Consider the following 18,272-nt stretch of genomic DNA (forward strand, 5'->3'; position numbering starts at 1 on the left):
ATCTCCCCTGATGCAGATTAACAGTATTACTTGTTGTTCTACCTTTAGTGAACATGGAGAATAACTGATCGCTATCCTCTTTATAAACGTATTAGAAGACTGTTATTATGTCCCTCCCCCCGACTTCTTTTCTCAAGGTTAGTGTGCCCAGTTTTATCTTTCCTCCAAAGTCAGGTTTTCTAAACCCCCTTTTTTCCCCCCCTTCATTTTTCTCTGAACTCTGCACTCTCCAATTTCTCTACATCTTTCCTAAAGTGTGGCACTCAGAACTGGACACAGTACTCCAGTTGAGGCTTCACCAGTGCCAAGTAGAACCCCTGTGTCTTACATACAACGCTCCTCCCCCACAAATTATATTAGCCTTTTTCACAATTGCATCACACTGTTGGCTCATATTCAATTTGTGATCCACTATGACCCCAGATCCTTTCCGGTAGTACTACTACCTAGCCAGTAATTCCCTGTTCTCTAGTTGTGCATTTGATTTTTCTTTCCTAAGTATAATACTTGTCTTCATTGAACTTCATTTTGTTGATTTCAGACCAATATTCTAATTTGTCAAGGTAATTTTGAATTCTATTCCTGTCCTCCAAAATGCTTGCAACCACTCCCAACTTCTTTTCATCCCACAAATTTTGTAAGCAAACTCTCCACTCCTTTATCTAAGTCATTAATGAAAATATTGAATTGTACTGGACGCTGGACACACCCATGTGGGATTAGATACATTATCGCAGTTTGACAGTGAACCATGATAAATACTCGTTAAGTACAGCCTTTCTATCAGTTGTGCACCCACCTTTTAGTAATTTCATGTAGACCACCTTTCCCTAGTTTGTTTATGAAAATGTTATGCGGGCCATGTGAAAAGCCTTACTAAAATCAACATACATCATGTCTACTGCTCCCCCCTCTCCACTAGGACAGCAACCCTGTCAAAAAATAGAAAGTAAATTACGTGGTCTGGCATGATTTGGACTTGACAAATTCATGTTGGCTATTCCTTATAAGCCTATGTAACCACCCTCTAGGAGGTTACAAAATGATTGCTTAATAATCTGTTCCACTATCTTTCCAGGTATCAAAATTAGGCTGATTGTTCTATAATTCTGTAGGTCCTCTTTGTTCCCCTTTTTAAACATAGATACTATGCCTGCCCTTCTCCAGTTGTCTGGGACCTTACCACATAATTGCTTCAAGGTCCAGATGAATCCATGCTGACCAATAACTACAACTGTGAGAGCCTATATTAACTGGACTGTCAATACTCAACTCCATCAAGGCACAGCAATAAGTAAATATCGGACTTAAAGGAAAGGTAAGGATAGTGGGAGTGCTGCAACAGTGTAGAAAGGGAGAAAAGGCATACTTCCTTCTGGCTTTGCCTTTACTGGATGTCTGCTGTCACCTTCCTGCCAGCCGCAATACTTGCTAAAGGCACAGGGACTGACCTGACAATAACAGAACTGCCATTGGCCTGTGAGTGTTTGGTTACAGTCCCTGCTCCACAAATAGGAGTCCTGGGGGCATACAAGAGTCTGGGACATGTTTACTCTGTTTTCATCAGTCCACACACTGGTACATCATTTTTTTTATTATTAATAACTATTGTTACAGAAGCAATAAAAATGTGATAGTACTCTCTAATCACAGAAGATGACAGAGGATCAGGCTTGAAAAGTTTACACTCAGCTTATACTCAGCAGACAAAAAAGGGCCAATAACGTACCCAGTTCTATATAAGACAAGAAATGAGAAAACCCTTTGCTAAGGTTGCAAAATAAGCTTGGAGGGTGATACATATTAGATTCTCAGTCCCCACCAATTGACTCAAGAACCCTAGTATGTGACTCTCAGTGTTGTCTTGGAAAACTCACTTGAACTCTTTGGGCCACATTCCCACCTGGTGTACATTGGCTTAGCTCCACTGAGGTCACTGGATTGGCAGGTTTATATCTGGACCCGTAAAATAGGGATGTTGAAAGAACTAGTTAATATCTGTAAAGCACTTTGGCAGCATAAAGAATATGTGCTAAGTTTTATTTTGTAATTAGGCCATTTCCAAGTCAAATGTTATATTTTAAACTTTGATTTCTATGGAACAGAAAATTCAGTCACAAAAAGTGTATTTGAGTACCACGCATCAACATCTACTGTGGCAAAAGAGCACTGTAGCACAGAGCAAAATCTGTGGGAAACTCAGCTACCATGAATCTTTCATTGGAAGTAATTGAAAAAAAAAACCACCTTAAATTTATGGAAATATCTGAAAGTTTCCCTATAACTTTAATTGAATATAGGGCTAGTCAGAGTTAAGAATAAAGGGTCTTATTAACATTTCGGTTTCAACATTTTTGCTTGTGCCTAGATATTGCTATGGTAAGTCATATTAAAGCACAGAACTCAGATCCTGCAAAATACCTATCATTGGAAGTAAACCTTAGAAGGCAACAGTGTTCTAAACTGCACAAACACCTGATACTGCTTATGCCATAAAATGTATCCCTTAGAGAAGTTTCCAAAAGGTCATGAAATTTTCCCCCAGAGTCACAACGTTATATCAAGAAGAAACTGCTTTGTCTTATGGACTAATTAACCAATCAGAATTCTCTATTATTCTGCGAGCTGCACAAGATGACACTCTTGACAAATGATTCACAGCATGCAGTCAAAATTCTAACTACAGATAGGCTGAATGGATGAAAGATTTATAACATCAACAGGACAAGCTAAGGGCAAAGCAACAGCCTGGATTTTCAGTTCTGACTCTGAGTTTCCTTGTTCCTATACCCTTAACATTACACAGATGTAGGTTAAATACAAACAATAAAAAAGTTGTTGTAAATAATCAATTTGCCCCAAAATAAGCATGCTTATATAAAGGCCATGATATTTTACAAAAAAAAAAAAAAAACCCTGCAAATGAAAAGATAATTACTAGAACTACTGACTGCTAACGAGAAATGTAATAGGCACAAAAGAAAAAATATCATAGTATAGAAAAAATAATGTGTTAGTACCTTCCTCTCGCCACAATATGTTTGCAACTGCAGCATGTAAGAGAGAAAGAACAGAAGAGACAAATGAACAAGAAAAAAAACCCATGAAATGGTATATCAGTCCCTGAAATAATTATGATGCTACATTTTCTGTTTCATAAACTAAAGAACTTGTATTTACAAAATACAGTGAATTTACCAAAAGTTTCATATCAAACTATTGTACTTCAAAATGGGAAAAGCAATGACTTATCCATGCTTGTTGTTGATGTTTTTTGCAATTAACATTTCTAGCCTTTTATTAGTAAAGAGTGTGTTTAATATTCCATTACTAACATATCTCAAGTTTATGTTCATAGAAATATAGATAAGACTATAGCTGAAGATAATTTTCATCTACTGTTTTTAGTGCAAGTAATGAATTTTGAAGAATTATTCATTTTAGAAAAAAGTGATGAGAGACGTACACACTTAAGAACATATTTATAAGAGGCACTTAAAAATCATTGTTACTTCTATCCTGCTGTAACATGAGTCCTGATCCTTCAAAGTTAATGGTATGTTTGCCATTGACTTCAAAAAGAGCAGAAAGGGACAATAACTTTGTGGGGCAAACACACATGAATTGTGAGTTGTTACATTTACATGACATCATGAGCCATATCTGAAATTCTTGCTTGAAGTGTTTGGATTTTTGACATGTGGGATGGAGAAAAATGAATTATACAAATTCTGCTACTCCTTCCATCTGGGGGGATAGAATGTACTTAAATATAACTATATATTTAAATATATAGCACCTAAATATAATTACCCGGTAAATATTTCTAAATATTTAAAGCACAGCCTGAAGTGGAAGAAACTAATCAAACAAACACACGAATGCCTTGAAAAATAACTGTCCTCACAAATACATACATATTTCAAGGAAAAGGAACAAAGAGAGAGAGAAAAAAAGTTTTTGTAAGCCCCTGGAGAACACCATTAGACTTTTTTCTAAGTTAATGATTCAGAGGCTTTGGAAAACATGGCAGTTGGGTTTTTCTTATTACCTTATTGCCTCCTCATTGTATTTCACACACTGTCTCTCTTAGTAGTATTGACTTGCTATATGACCTTAGCCATAGTACTTAAACTCACTGTCTTTCAATTTCCCTATCTGCACTAGAGGAGGAGAACGTTTATGAACATTCAGATCTATGGATGAAGTTTTCTATATAAGTGTAAATTATTAGTAGAAATAGTGAAATGTAGCATTATTGAATTTTGGAATCAAAGCTTCACTCTTCTACATGAGAGCATACATTATTAACATATTACTATATTAATGTTTATTAGCTTTATAACTGTTTAATTTTTGTGCCTTTGTTAATTGCCCCTTGGGCGTATAGTAACTTCAAACTCCCAACACTGTATTATCTTCAACATGTGACCCATTAATGTATTATACGCTACAAACGGCTAATACTAATTGTGGTCCTGATTCTGCCACCCTTTATTCACATTATGACATTTCTACATAAGGGGGCAGATCCTTCTCAGTTGGTGTAAATTGTAACAGACCCATTGAAATCAAAATTGAGACACTGCAAATTAAAATCTGTTTGTATATTCTCTCAATTTATTTTTTATATTTGCTCTTTTGAAGTCAGGTTGGCTTCTTATTTCAAAAAGAGATTAACTTCAGTGGAGTTATGACAGTTTACACCAGCTCAGGGTCAGTCTCACTGAAAGCAGCAGGATACCTGGGGACAATCTGCAGAGTAAATTACTACTCAGCAACAGTGAGGAGGGCAGAACTGGGCTCTGTGTTAACAGTACAAAATATGCTGGGCTTGCAGTGTGATATTACGTTGGCAATCACAAACACAGTACTTAATATGCCTCTGTTAGTGTAAGGTACAATATTTTTTACTTGACTACTCATGTGTAAGCAATTTGGCTGTTCTGCTAAATGATATTTCTTTTGTCCTTGTGTAAAAGAGTTTAACAGTTTGTGGCAGATCTAGTCCTCTTGCTGTAAGCTGCATTCATGTAGGGATGGAAGATGAGCTTGGTGTCTTATTGACTGATTCTCTTTGTGAAGTAAGAAACCAACTTGACATAAAGAGGGCAAATATATTGTGGCAGAGCTCCGACCTTGTTCCCATGGGTCCCGTGCTTCCAGGAGGTTTATGCTAGCTTCAGAGGCTCACTGCAACCCTCCACATAGCCCTTCTCTCCCAAGGGCCAGGGATACAGTCTACGGAGTCCTTTTCATCATAAGCCAGCAATGGAGGTAGGTGAGAGAATTCCCAAAGTCTCTGTTGCTCCTACGGACTTATGCCAAAACAGTTTAGCCTCCTGTCCTGACAGGGGCCTGTTTTCCCCTCCCAGGAGGTGTTTCTGTAGTGGAGGGTTGGGGGGAACCCGGGCCCGACCTCTACTCCGGGTTCCGGCCCAAGGACCCTAATGGTAGCAGCTGTTGGCAGCCAACCTTTTACTGCCAGAGTTGCTACATTTGCCTGGGCCACTTCCCCACAGCTCTCCTGCTTCTCCCTTACCTTAGGGCTTCCTTACCAATGACTTGGGGGTGTCTTCATTAACCAGCCCTTCAGCTGCACTTCCCCTCCTCTGGCTCCTCTCTGCCCGACTGGAGTGAGCCCTTTTATATTATCAGAGGGGCCTTAATTAGAGTCAGGTCGTCACATTAGCTTAATGGACTCACCTGACTCTTTGCTGGTTAATTGTTCTCATTAGCCTGGAGCAGCCCCTGCTCTGGTCAGTCAGGGAACAGAAAACTGTTAATCCAGTGGCCAGTATATCTGCCTTCTGCTTAGGCTGGGGGGGGGATCCTTTAGCAGTGGGCTAGCCCGCCCACTTCCTGGATCCCAATAAGGCTATTCTTCTGTACCCAACTGGCCTGGGTCTCTCATAATATATATATATAGATATATATTTTAAAAAATTGAGATGGTATAAAATATAGATTTTAAATTGTGTTACTCCAGACAATGGAGAGAAAAACGTTGAATTTGGATTTTTTTTTCTACTTAAAGAAAATTTTCAATGAGATAATCATAGTCCTGCTGCTACAGAGCCAAGAATTCCCTCTTCTGCACAGGAAGGTGAGAGCTGGTGATACCCATAAAGAGAAGGAAGTACAGCCAATAAAGCATTACCCTTCCCTTCAACTTCTTTGAAGCCCCTCTTTGCAAACAACCTGCAGTGGAGCCTCTTCACGTGCAGGGGACACCAGCCCTAAGGGGGGGGGTAAACAAGAAAAAACATTCTACATGTCATGCACCCCCAGTAACTCAATCTTTCCAAGAAAAAAAACAAACATGGTCGTTAACACCATGCAGATGTACCTTTGTACATCTGCAGGGGGGTAGGGCATAAATAGGGATTCAGAGAGCAGTGTGGATGAGCAGGGTGTCCTTGCAGATGCACTAGGATAGTGTGGCTGGAGACTATTATGCACGGACATTCAGGATCTGCAGCATTTGTGGACTCAATTTGCCTATGTAATGCTATGCAGGGTCTCTCTGCAAGACTCAAAAGCTGTCTCCCTGGAGTAGTGGTTCTTAAACTTTACTTCAGCCTGCACCCCTTTGGTTCTCAAAATATGTTCTTGCACAAAATCAAAATATGTTCTCGCACCCCTTATCAAAAATTGTTGAAGTAGGTCAGTTCTTTAAACCTATTTGTATATTACAGTAATCGTTAAAAATGTATAATGTTAATAAATACATAGGTTTGATGAAACAAAGTACTTGTACTTATGTGCCTGCGCTTAATTTGTGTTTTTGATGATTTACCTTCTAAAAAAATCTGGCATGTCTCGCACCCCCAGAGGGTGCGTGCGGTCCAAGTTAAGAACCACTGCCCTAGAGCAAATTGGAAGGATTTTTTTTTTAAATTAGTGTTCCTCTCCAAAGATTTTCTTAAAGAAGGACAGCATGTGACCCAAATGTATTCAAGGCCTCCTGCACGGAGCTGTAACTCCTGCATGTGAACAATAAATTCTAGGAAAGGTGGAAATGGGGGAGCAAGATAAAAGAAAATTAAAACCATTCTCCCAATTATTTCAACTACATGTAAGGACATGGCATTAACAAATGCATGACATCTAAGACATTCAATACAGAATACAAATAATCTGGTTAATGCAAAATGACATATATGATATCTAGATTGTTACACAAGACAAAAAATGAATAAAGAAAAAAAACCCCTCAGCTTTAGAAAAACTGACTTACTAGCTTGAAAATACCACAAGATACCTGATAAATTGTAGTGGGAAGAAGATTTAGCATTGCTTTTTGAAACTGCAGCTTGGTGTGAAATACAGATTTTATAGATTTTAAGAGTGGACCATTATCACCATCTAACCTAACCTGCTGGAGAGCACAAGCCAAAGACACTGCCCCAATATTTTATGCATTAAGTCCACAACTTCTATTTGAACTATAACATATTTTTAAGGAAGATATCCAGTCCTGATATAAAGATTTCCATAATGGAGGATCCACCACATCTGCACTACAGATGGGAGGCACTACAAGGAACATACCCTTCAGATTCTATTTTAAATAAAAACTAATCATTCAGCCATACCCCAATACTCAACTCTTGCATTTTTCTTAGGCTCAAGGTGGAACAAATGCACAATTATTATAAGTAATCTCATAGATGAAAATTCTTCCCATGTATTAAAATGGAGAGTTGCCATGTTCCAGTCATGTCTTTTTTGTGTCAAGAAATGCGGTATGTAATGCACTACAACTACTGATTAAACAGTTACATATATACAATATACAATTATTAAATAGTAATACTGGTCAAGATCCAAATCTTTTCCCCTTGAACAAGAAGTGTTCTTAACATAATCAGAAACCTCCACAAATAGGACAGAGAAGCTCTGAATGGCTAGGAAAACACACATACTCAGTATTTACAAAAGATGACTTTCAGTAAAGAAAATGCAGTGTAACTACAAATTATAAATATATTTCTATGCTTTTGTGGTAGGCGCCATTTTCCCAACACCTGACCATAAGTTACTAATATGCATTTTTAAAACCTATTTTTCAATTGTTCAGCCTTTTATTCATCTTCCTTCTCTGGTGGCCACTGTTCTGTCTCTCTTTATGGAAAGCAGCTATACAGCTCTCATAAATATACCATTAGCATTTCACAGATTGTCTGAGATGAATCTTCTTATACAATGCAGCTTCTTGTGCCTTTTGCACAGAAAAAACAACAACATGCTACTCCTAGGAGTTCATTATTTTCAAAATGAAGTCTCTTGTATCCTACTACATTGTGCTGCCACCAAACTATTGTAATTATAGTTACTCCGCCATAAGAACTCATTAAAACAGCCAAAACTTCAAAGATGTGCCACCCTCTTGTGGCCTCTCCAGACACAAGTCACCCCACTGGGGGTCTATGCTGGTAGGTCTCTATTTTGATAAGTTCCAGTGTAGTGGTGCCTTGGCTTGCTAGCCAGAGTACCCCTCAGTCCTATGACTTTCAGGGCATAAATATTAAAAGGTAATCAGGAACACAACAAACTCAATTCAAAATAGTGTCATCCCACAAACTTTTGGTGAGGCCCCACCCTTCCATTCAGGGCTGGTCTCCCAAACAGTGTGCTCTTCTGCCAATTCCCTTGCCCCTCACCCCTGCCACTCCACTGGGTCTGGTTGACCTTTTTAGGAGGGCAAATTTGGCTGCCAAGCAAACTCTGTCCCAAGGCTGCAACCAGGCTTCTCTCCAATCAGGAGAGGCCTTACCCTCCTTCCTCATCAACAGTGAATTTGGCTAGTTCTCCTCCTTTTAGCTCTCCTTTCCACATCTAAGATTGGCTACAGATGTAGTGGGGTAGGACCATATGGATTCTCAGGCTTTCCCCAACCCTTTCATTAGTAGTGGAGAGCTTGCCAGCTTCCTTAAACCCCTCTCTGCCAGTATGGGACCTCTCTGCCACATCACATGGTATTACAGTGTCCTAATTTTCTTCTTTATATTGAAATGGTGGAGAATGGAAACAAATGATGGGATCTTTCTTGTTTGTTTTTCACATGACTTGAAATTCAACAATTTTGCAGTTGAATTAACAATTTCCTTTTGCCAACATAACTGGATCATCATATTGCCAGCAATCAATAAGCAGTATACTATGTTTCAGGAGAAAACAAAGGGTGAGGCCACTGAGAATCAGAAAAGTCACTTCTTTTGTATAAAAAAATGCTCTTTCATGTTTTCCATAGAACAGTTTTACTTCTTGACTCACATGCTTCAATGGCCATCATATAAAAAATGGCTGATGACCTTTAAGATCTATTAGCTTTTATCTTCACTGAAGTATTGTCATTTTTTTACTGGACCTATATTATGCAGCTTGTGGTTAAATAAGCTTTCCTTCCCTCTCCATTGATATTTCAAATCACAGGGCTAAACAAAACATTTTCAATACCATTTTGTTGCTTTGGTTCTAATGTAGACTAAGTGCAAATCAATTGAAAGCTTAAGTTTAGAAAAGTTTCCAGAATCACTATGCTGGCTGAACATTTTAATTCAAAACAGCCTCATAAGAGACGGGGAAAAAAACCCTAACAAAAAAGACACCAAATTCTCTTCTGGGTTTGCATACTGAACTAGTAAGAAATACATTGTTTCAACATTGTTATTTCTGATATTAAATTAACAGGTTTCAAACTGAACATCCATTTGTGGAAACCTGGCAAATGGAGAAAAACAATGATCTCTCCTGACACCTTATGAAATATAACTCAAACTCAAATTTCTGCATCTCTAACTCCTCAAAATGCCTTTCCATAGTTTGCATTTAATAAGAATATATTAACTGACAAATTGATGGTGAATCAACAGTTTCATTTTTCAGGGGGTTGTGCATAATTTTTATTATGTCAATACATGTCATCTGTTTCTTTATCCCCCTCATAAGAGACTATCCCCAGAAGTTCCTTTGTCTAGTATTATTAATTCCAACAGATGGATCAATAGATACATGCACACTGGCACCACAACTCAAGTAACCTCCTTTCACATTAACCCAACAACCTAGGGTGACTGCTCTATAGGGGTCAGGATATCGACTGAGAATTCCTCCTACTGGCTCTGCAGATGCTCAAGGGTAGGAAGGGGATTCTGTAGAGTTGGCTTCTAAAGGCAGTAATTCCAAACATTTTCATTAATTGTGATCATGAGTTTATATCACATGAATTTCAATTTAAAGGTTGGATTCAAAACCATCAGGTTTCATTTGGTCTCCTGATTATCATTTAAACCCACACAGTTTGCAATATTTCTAAATGAACCCAATTTGAGTTTTAGCTTAGTCGTGAAACCAAGAAACAAGGTGAGAATTTTTGCATGTGTTTGGTTTTTTTGCGTTATCTTTAGATCGTGTAACCAAGTATAACACTTCAATCTCTCTGGTCACTCGATTAGAGACCTAAAAGTGACAATTCTTCAACAAAAAAACTTCAAAAACAGACTCCAACGAGAGACTGCTGAATTGGAATTAATTTGCAAACTGGATACAATTAACTTAGGCTTGAATAGAGACTGGGAGTGGATGGGTTACTACACAAAGTAAAACTATTTCCCCATGTTTATTCCCCCCTCCCCGTTTCTCAGATGTTCTTGTCAACTGCTGAAAATGGCCCACCTTGATTATCACTACAAAAGGTTTTCTCCCCCTCCCCGCCCCCCGGCTCTCCTGCTGGTATTAGCTCATCTTAAGTGATCACTCTCCTTACAGTGTGTATGGTAACACCCATTGTTTCCTGTTCTCTGTGTATATTAATCTCCCCACTCTATTTTCCACTGAATGCATACGATGAAGTGAGCTGTAGCTTAGGAAAGCTTACGCTCAAATAAATTTCATAGAATCATAGAATATCAGGGTTGGAAGGGACCCCAGAAGGTCATCTAGTCCAACCCCCTGCTCGAAGCAGGACCAATTCCCAGTTAAATCATCCCAGCCAGGGCTTTGTCAAGCCTGACCTTAAAAACCTCTAAGGAAGGAGATTCTACCACCTCCCTAGGTAACGCATTCCAGTGTTTCACCACCCTCTTAGTGAAAAAGTTTTTCCTAATATCCAACCTAAACCTCCCCCATTGCAACTTGAGACCATTACTCCTCGTTCTGTCATCTGCTACCATTGAGAACAGTCTAGAGCCATCCTCTTTGGAACCCCCTTTCAGGTAGTTGAAAGCAGCTATCAAATCCCCCCTCATTCTTCTCTTCTGCAGACTAAACAATCCCAGCTCCCTCAGCCTCTCCTCATAAGTCATGTGCTCTAGACCCCTAATCATTTTTGTTGCCCTTCGCTGGACTCTCTCCAATTTATCCACGTCCTTCTTGTAGTGCGGGGCCCAAAACTGGACACAGTACTCCAGATGAGGCCTCACCAGTGTCGAATAGAGGGGAACGATCACGTCCCTCGATCTGCTCGCTATGCCCCTACTTATACATCCCAAAATGCCATTGGCCTTCTTGGCAACAAGGGCACACTGCTGGCTCATATCCAGCTTCTCGTCCACTGTCACCCCTAGGTCCTTTTCCGCAGAACTGCTGCCTAGCCATTCGGTCCCTAGTCTGTAGCAGTGCATTGGATTCTTCCATCCTAAGTGCAGGACCCTGCACTTATCCTTATTGAACCTCATCAGATTTCTTTTGGCCCAATCCTCCAATTTGTCTAGGTCCTTCTGTATCCTATCCCTCCCCTCCAGCGTATCTACCACTCCTCCCAGTTTAGTATCATCCGCAAATTTGCTGAGAGTGCAATCCACACCATCCTCCAGATCATTTATGAAGATATTGAACAAAACCGGCCCCAGGACCGACCCCTGGGGCACTCCACTTGACACCGGCTGCCAACTAGACATGGAGCCATTGATCACTACCCGTTGAGCCCGACAATCTAGCCAGCTTTCTACCCATCTTATAGTGCATTCATCCAGCCCATACTTCCTTAACTTGCTGACAAGAATACTGTGGGAGACCGTGTCAAAAGCTTTGCTAAAGTCAAGAAACAATACATCCACTGCTTTCCCTTCGTCCACAGAACCAGTAATCTCATCATAAAAGGCGATTAGATTAGTCAGGCATGACCTTCCCTTGGTGAATCCATGCTGACTGTTCCTGATCACTTTCCTCTCATGTAAGTGCTTCAGGATTGATTCTTTGAGGACCTGCTCCATGATTTTTCCAGGGACTGAGGTGAGGCTGACTGGCCTGTAGTTCCCAGGATCCTCCTTCTTCCCTTTTTAAGATTGGCACTACATTAGCCTTTTTCCAGTCATCCGGGACTTCCCCCGTTCGCCACGAGTTTTCAAAGATAATGGCCAAGGGCTCTGCAATCACAGCCGCCAATTCCTTCAGCACTCTCGGATGCAACTCGTCTGGCCCCATGGACTTGTGCACGTCCAGCTTTTCTAAATAGTCCCTAACCACCTCTATCTCACAGAGGGCTGGCCATCTCTTCCCCATTTTGTGATGCCCAGCGCAGCAGTCTGGGAGCTGACCTTGTTAGTGAAAACAGAGGCAAAAAAAGCATTGAGTACATTAGCTTTTTCCACATCCTCTGTCACTAGGTTGCCTCCCTCATTCAGTAAGGGGCCCACACTTTCCTTGGCTTTCTTCTTGTTGCCAACATACCTGAAGAAACCCTTCTTGTTACTCTTGACATCTCTTGCTAGCTGCAGCTCCAGGTGCGATTTGGCCCTCCTGATATCTTTCCTACATGCCCGAGCAATATTTGTATACTCTTCCCTGGTCATATGTCCAACCTTCCACTTCTTGTAAGCTTCTTTTTTATGTTTAAGATCCGCTAGGATTTCACCATTAAGCCAAGCTGGTCGCCTGCCATATTTACTATTCTTTCGACTCATCGGGATGGTTTGTCCCTGTAACCTCAACAGGGATTCCTTGAAATACAGCCAGCTCTCCTGGACTCCCTTCCCCTTCATGTTAGTCCCCCAGGGGATCCTGGCCATCTGTTCCCTGAGGGAGTCGAAGTCTGCTTTCCTGAAGTCCAGGGTCCGTATCCTGCTGCTTACCTTTCTTCCCTGCGTCAGGATCCTGAACTCAACCAACTCATGGTCACTGCCTCCCAGATTCCCATCCACTTTTGCTTCCCCCACTAATTCTACCCGGTTTGTGAGCAGCAGGTCAAGAAAAGCGCCCCCCCTAGTTGGCTCCCCTAGCACTTGCGCCAGGAAATTGTCCCCTACGCTTTCCAAAAACTTCCTGGATTGTCTATGCACCGCTGTATTGCTCTCCCCAGCAGATATCAGGAAAATTAAAGTCACCCATGAGAATCAGGGCATGCGATCTAGTAGCTTCCGTGAGTTGCCGGAAGAAAGCCTCATCCACCTCATCCCCCTGGTCCGATGGTCTATAGCAGACTCCCACCACTACATCACTCTTGTTGCACACACTTCTAAACTTAATCGAGAGACATGAGTGAATTTTAGGAAGGTAGTTGCAGTACACTTTTTCTGCTCTCTGTAATAGCTATAAGATTAATTGTTGAAAAATAATGTCATTATTTGGGAGAGACATTCTCTGCTTGATTCAAATGGTGATAACTCTCATAGGCAACAGCTGTACATCGATATACACCCATCAAGAAGAAACCATATCCTGTGACAGGGTCGGTCCATATGACTACAGGAGAAGAGTAATAAAAGGCAGATATATTAGCCCCAGGCTAAGTAGGTCCCTTTTCCCTGGGTAAGGTAACAGGGAAGGTTCCAGAACAATCAGGAACCTTCTGGAGACAATTAAGACAGACAGGCTGATTAGAACACCTACAGCCAATCAAGTAGCTGCTAGAATCAATTAAGGCAGGCTAACCAGGACTTCTTTTAAAAAGGAGCTCACTTCAGTTTGTGGTGTGCGTGTGAGGAGCTGGGAGCAAGAGGCACTAGGAGCTGAGAGTGAGAATGTGGACTGTTGGAGGACTGAGGTGTACAAGCATTATCAGACACCAGGAGGAAGGTCCTGTGGTGAGGATAAAGAAGGTGTTGGGAGGAGGCCATGGGGAAGTAGCCCAGGGAGTTGTAACTGTCACACAGCTGTTCCAGGAGGCACTCTAGACAGCTGCATTCCACAGGGCCCTGGGCTGGAACCTGGAGTAGAGGGCGGGCCTGGGTTCCCCCCAAATCCTCCCAACTACTGGTCAGACACAGGAGGAGTTGACCTGGACTGTGGGTTCACGAAAATGGCCAAACTAAGGGCGGCCGTGAAGCTCCAAGGCGAGCAAATCCGCCAATAAGCACAAGACCCACCAAGGTAGAGGAGGAACTTTGTCACAATCCCTAATGATATAATTTTTTCTGGTACTTCTAAAACATAAACACGATACTCCTAAGTGATAGGAACAATGTTGTGTCATTAATAATTCTTAGTATGGGAATAAAACAATGCACTTTTTCAAAAAGAACCATGACTTATTTCAATTGGTATTCATGTGATCAAGTATATCTGACAAAGTAAGCCTGACTCTTTTGTTCTATTAGCATCATCTCAGATTTAAGAGGAAAAAAATGAGCCTGCTCTCCCTTCATGTGAGACGTGCTTTGATTTCATCTTGGGGTATATTAAAACCAATTATCTAACATTTATTGTCCTGACTAATTATTAAGCTTTTATTTATCAGTTAAAATGTCACAACTGCCATATTACTTCCTCTGATTATATTGCTCAGAGCAGAAGGTTGTTTGATTTTAATTTTTCATAATTATATCTTGAGATAGTGTAACAAAGCATAGCAAAGATGACATTTCAGTGATAGTGGTGCATATTATGACACAAATAATTTTGCTGTAAGAGATTAAATATTGACACTTTTCAGTGGAACTGACTTTTCAGGGGTAAGATAGTTCTGGAGTTCATCATAAATGTTCGTGACCTGTACACTGCGCTCTTATTTATTTTCTGTAAGTTCTGGTAGTGATCCAACCTGAATTCTTTTGTCAGAGCACCCTAACGCAATACAATGTACATGAAAATAATCTGAAAGATTAACCTTATTTAAGCTTTGAATACCTAGCCATAAAATGAAATGCCAGCATAATTATCTCCAAAGAAATTAGGTAAATAGGTGTCACTGAGTATGAGAGTCGACAGGGAGATTCCATTAAAGGTGCATAAAGCCTTGCAGGGAAAATTTAGGCAATAAAACATAGTCAAAAAGCTTTTAGTCTTATTCCAAATTCTAGGCAGCAGAGATGCCCGGTTGCTTATGATGGCCATAAACCTGTCAAGTCAGTAGTATTCAGATCACATAACCTCTTGTTAGGTGATAAGACTATGACATTACCTCCAAAAAGGCATTGTGTTAGACATAGATCTATTTAACGGCATGGAAAAGGCATATTATTTTTTAAATACAGCCCCAAGACAGAGAGTACACGAGGCAGATAATTTTCAGCTTCCTCTGGGTGAACAGACGAAAGCATTGTATAGAAAAAGTCGCTTCATGGAATGTGACAGCGTCACAGTGGCTAAAGTGAGTACATGGGAAGCTGTAATTGATGTTAAAGAATCAAACCTGCTTGATAAAATTTTTAAAAAGTCATCAAATATTCTTAAACTGCTCCAGAAATACCATAATGACATTATGTGACAAATTTCTATCTCACTAGATTATCAGGTACATCTCTTACATGAAAATTTAGATCTAGGCAGTAAATTAGTTTTAAAAAAACAATTTAAGAGACACTGTTCAATTTAGATCCGACATTTGTTTTGTAAAACAACATTCTAGAAAGTCTGAAAACAATAGAAGTGTTGCCATGATTTAAAAATAAACAAAAATCAACTGAACCAGTTGATTTTAAAAGAACACATATTTTCATTATCTGCAAGCCCAATATTGTAATATTCAGCGAATGTGCAATGACACAACAATGAAACTAACCATAAGCAAGTGAAATTTATCTAGTTGCATTGTCAAAACTGAGTGAATAGCAAAAATTAAACAGAAAAAAATTAAAGGATTTTTGTTTAAAATATTGTTAGTAATTATTAGTAGGCTAGGTAAAAAAGTTTTTTGTTTTTTTTTTAAATACATGACAATTAGTATTGAAAGTGTCCCTTTGGCATACACTTTCTTCCCTCTTTAATGCTCATTCTTTTAAAGCTCTTTCTGTATTATACTGTCAGGTTATCTTTTCCCCTCCCTGTCTAATCTATTCCACACTCCTAAACATGTAATTAATACTACTCTACTTCTGTAACTTTCCTTTATTTTTCCAACCTGATTTGAGTTTCCACTTAAGACAGATTTCACTGTGCCTCCCAACTTTGCATTTCTTCTCTCAGAATGCAAAATTCAGGCTTGCTCCTTAGCTATTTATTCAAATACATCTTGGTTGATGTTACTTTTACTAAACTAAAGCTTGAGATATATATTACCAGCACTGTTACTACCTGGAAGGATTTGTAACTTAACTTTAGGTTAATGAAACTAAAATAGCCCGCAGACAGACAAAATCACTTCTGCCTCCTCAATGTTTCATTTTGATACAGTAAATAAAAACCTAACTAAAATGGTCATCCTCTGCATTGTCACCTAGATGCTGTCAACTCAAATTTACTCACATTCATTAATATTTAATGAATGCCAGTACCTCAGCCAGAGAACCTGCACCCTTTGCCTGGTGGCTTTCAGCACCCAGTTGACCAGACTGTAATTCTGATAGTAAGAACACGTATAGTAAACTGAGTCAGCAGGGCCTGCTGCAGACTCACACTCACATAATCTAATCAATGATACATTCATTATGATGGAGGGAGAAGCTGCTCATATCAATGACTTTAATGAGAGAGTTGAGAGCTTCTTGAAATTCAGCTGCATGTACGGCAAACTACGAAAAGAAACAGCTGTCTTATCAGCTGTTGCTGGAGATGATGGACTACTGGAATAAGAATCATGTTCAGAAAACAGCAAGATTAACTGTTCCTCTTAGGAGAAGATGTAGCTTTAACTACACTTGATACCTTTGTTTTAAACCGAAGGAATTATTTCTAGCTGCTTGAAATTCATTCCATGCCATTTTATTCTCCTCCACTCCATAACAACAAAGGCCACATCACAACAACCTATCAGATACGAGACAATAATGTGATGCAGAAGCAAAAAAGGCAAACATAATTCTATATTATATTAACAAAATTGTCACATGTAAGACATGGGAAGTAACTGTTCCACTCAGCATTGGTGACACCTCAGCTGGAATATTATGTCCAGTTATTAGTGCATGCTTTTAAAAAAATGTGGACATACTGGAGAGAGTCAGAGGAGAGCAACAAAAATGATAAGAGGTTTAGAAAACATGATGTGTGAGGGAAAGTATTTTTTTAAAGGACATATTTAAGTCTTGAGAAAAGAAGACCAAGGGGGACCTAATAATATTCTTCAAATATGGCAAGGGCTGTCATAAAGAGAGATCAGTGATCAGTTATTCTCCATGTCCACTGAAGTTAGGACAAGAAGTAATTGGATTAATCTGCTTCAAGGGACATTTAGGTTAGCTATTGGGAAAAAGGCTCTAACCATAGGATAGTAAAGTACTGGAATAGGTTACCAAAGGAGGTTGTGGGATCCCTATCATTGGAGGTTTGTAAGAAAAGGATAGACAAACACCTGTAAATGATGGTCTAGGTATACTTGGTCCTGCCTCAGTGTGGCAGGCACGGACTCTATATTTCTATGATTCAAGCAAATATGTGCATGTATGTGAGGAGAAAGAAAATATGGCCAGATGGTGCCGTACAAAGATAATTAATCCAAATGCTAAATCATGTGGAAAAGCTGTAAGTAGAGAAGGAAAAATATTCCCTTTTAAGAGCTACTTAAAACCTGTCAGGTTTGGTTTGAATGGATGTTGGAAAACTTTATAGCATGTTTCATTGTTAATATTGTTCAATAAATATTTCTAGTCTTTATTTGGAAAGAAGTAGGATGATATACACTTATCACATGGATAATTTGCATTGAAGAGTCCCAAAAGTATTGGCTGAGAAAATCTATGGCTCATTCATATTAATTTTTAAATTTTGAAACACCACTGACATTCCAGAAAACTGGAAAAGTGCTATTATTGTGCCAATATTCAAAAAGAGCAAGAGAGATGACCTAAGTAACAATACACCAGTCAGCCTGACATAATCCCAACCAAAATAATGCAAAAACTGATAAGAGATTGAACTGATAAAGAATGAAAGGATAGGACTATAATTCATGC

The 18,272-nt window shown here is 39.5% G+C and overlaps 1 protein-coding gene across 3 annotated transcripts in view; it reads right to left on the reverse strand.

Annotated features, from left to right (window-relative positions):
* The window catches only part of FSTL5 (follistatin like 5), a 540,589-nt gene that overhangs the window by 57,421 nt on the left and 464,896 nt on the right, over nucleotides 1–18,272 (reverse strand). Inside the window, exon 11 of one of the 3 annotated variants that reach the window (XM_007071285.3) lies at nucleotides 3,021–3,047. The exons of the other annotated variants lie outside the window; for them this stretch is intronic. Within the exon in view, the coding sequence (XP_007071347.2) occupies nucleotides 3,021–3,047 (27 nt within the window). The remainder of the gene's footprint in view (nucleotides 1–3,020; nucleotides 3,048–18,272) is intronic. 3 annotated transcript variants of the gene reach the window in all.

This window comes from Chelonia mydas, chromosome 4 (genome assembly GCF_015237465.2).
Source record: "Chelonia mydas isolate rCheMyd1 chromosome 4, rCheMyd1.pri.v2, whole genome shotgun sequence".
NCBI lineage: Eukaryota > Metazoa > Chordata > Testudines > Cheloniidae > Chelonia > Chelonia mydas.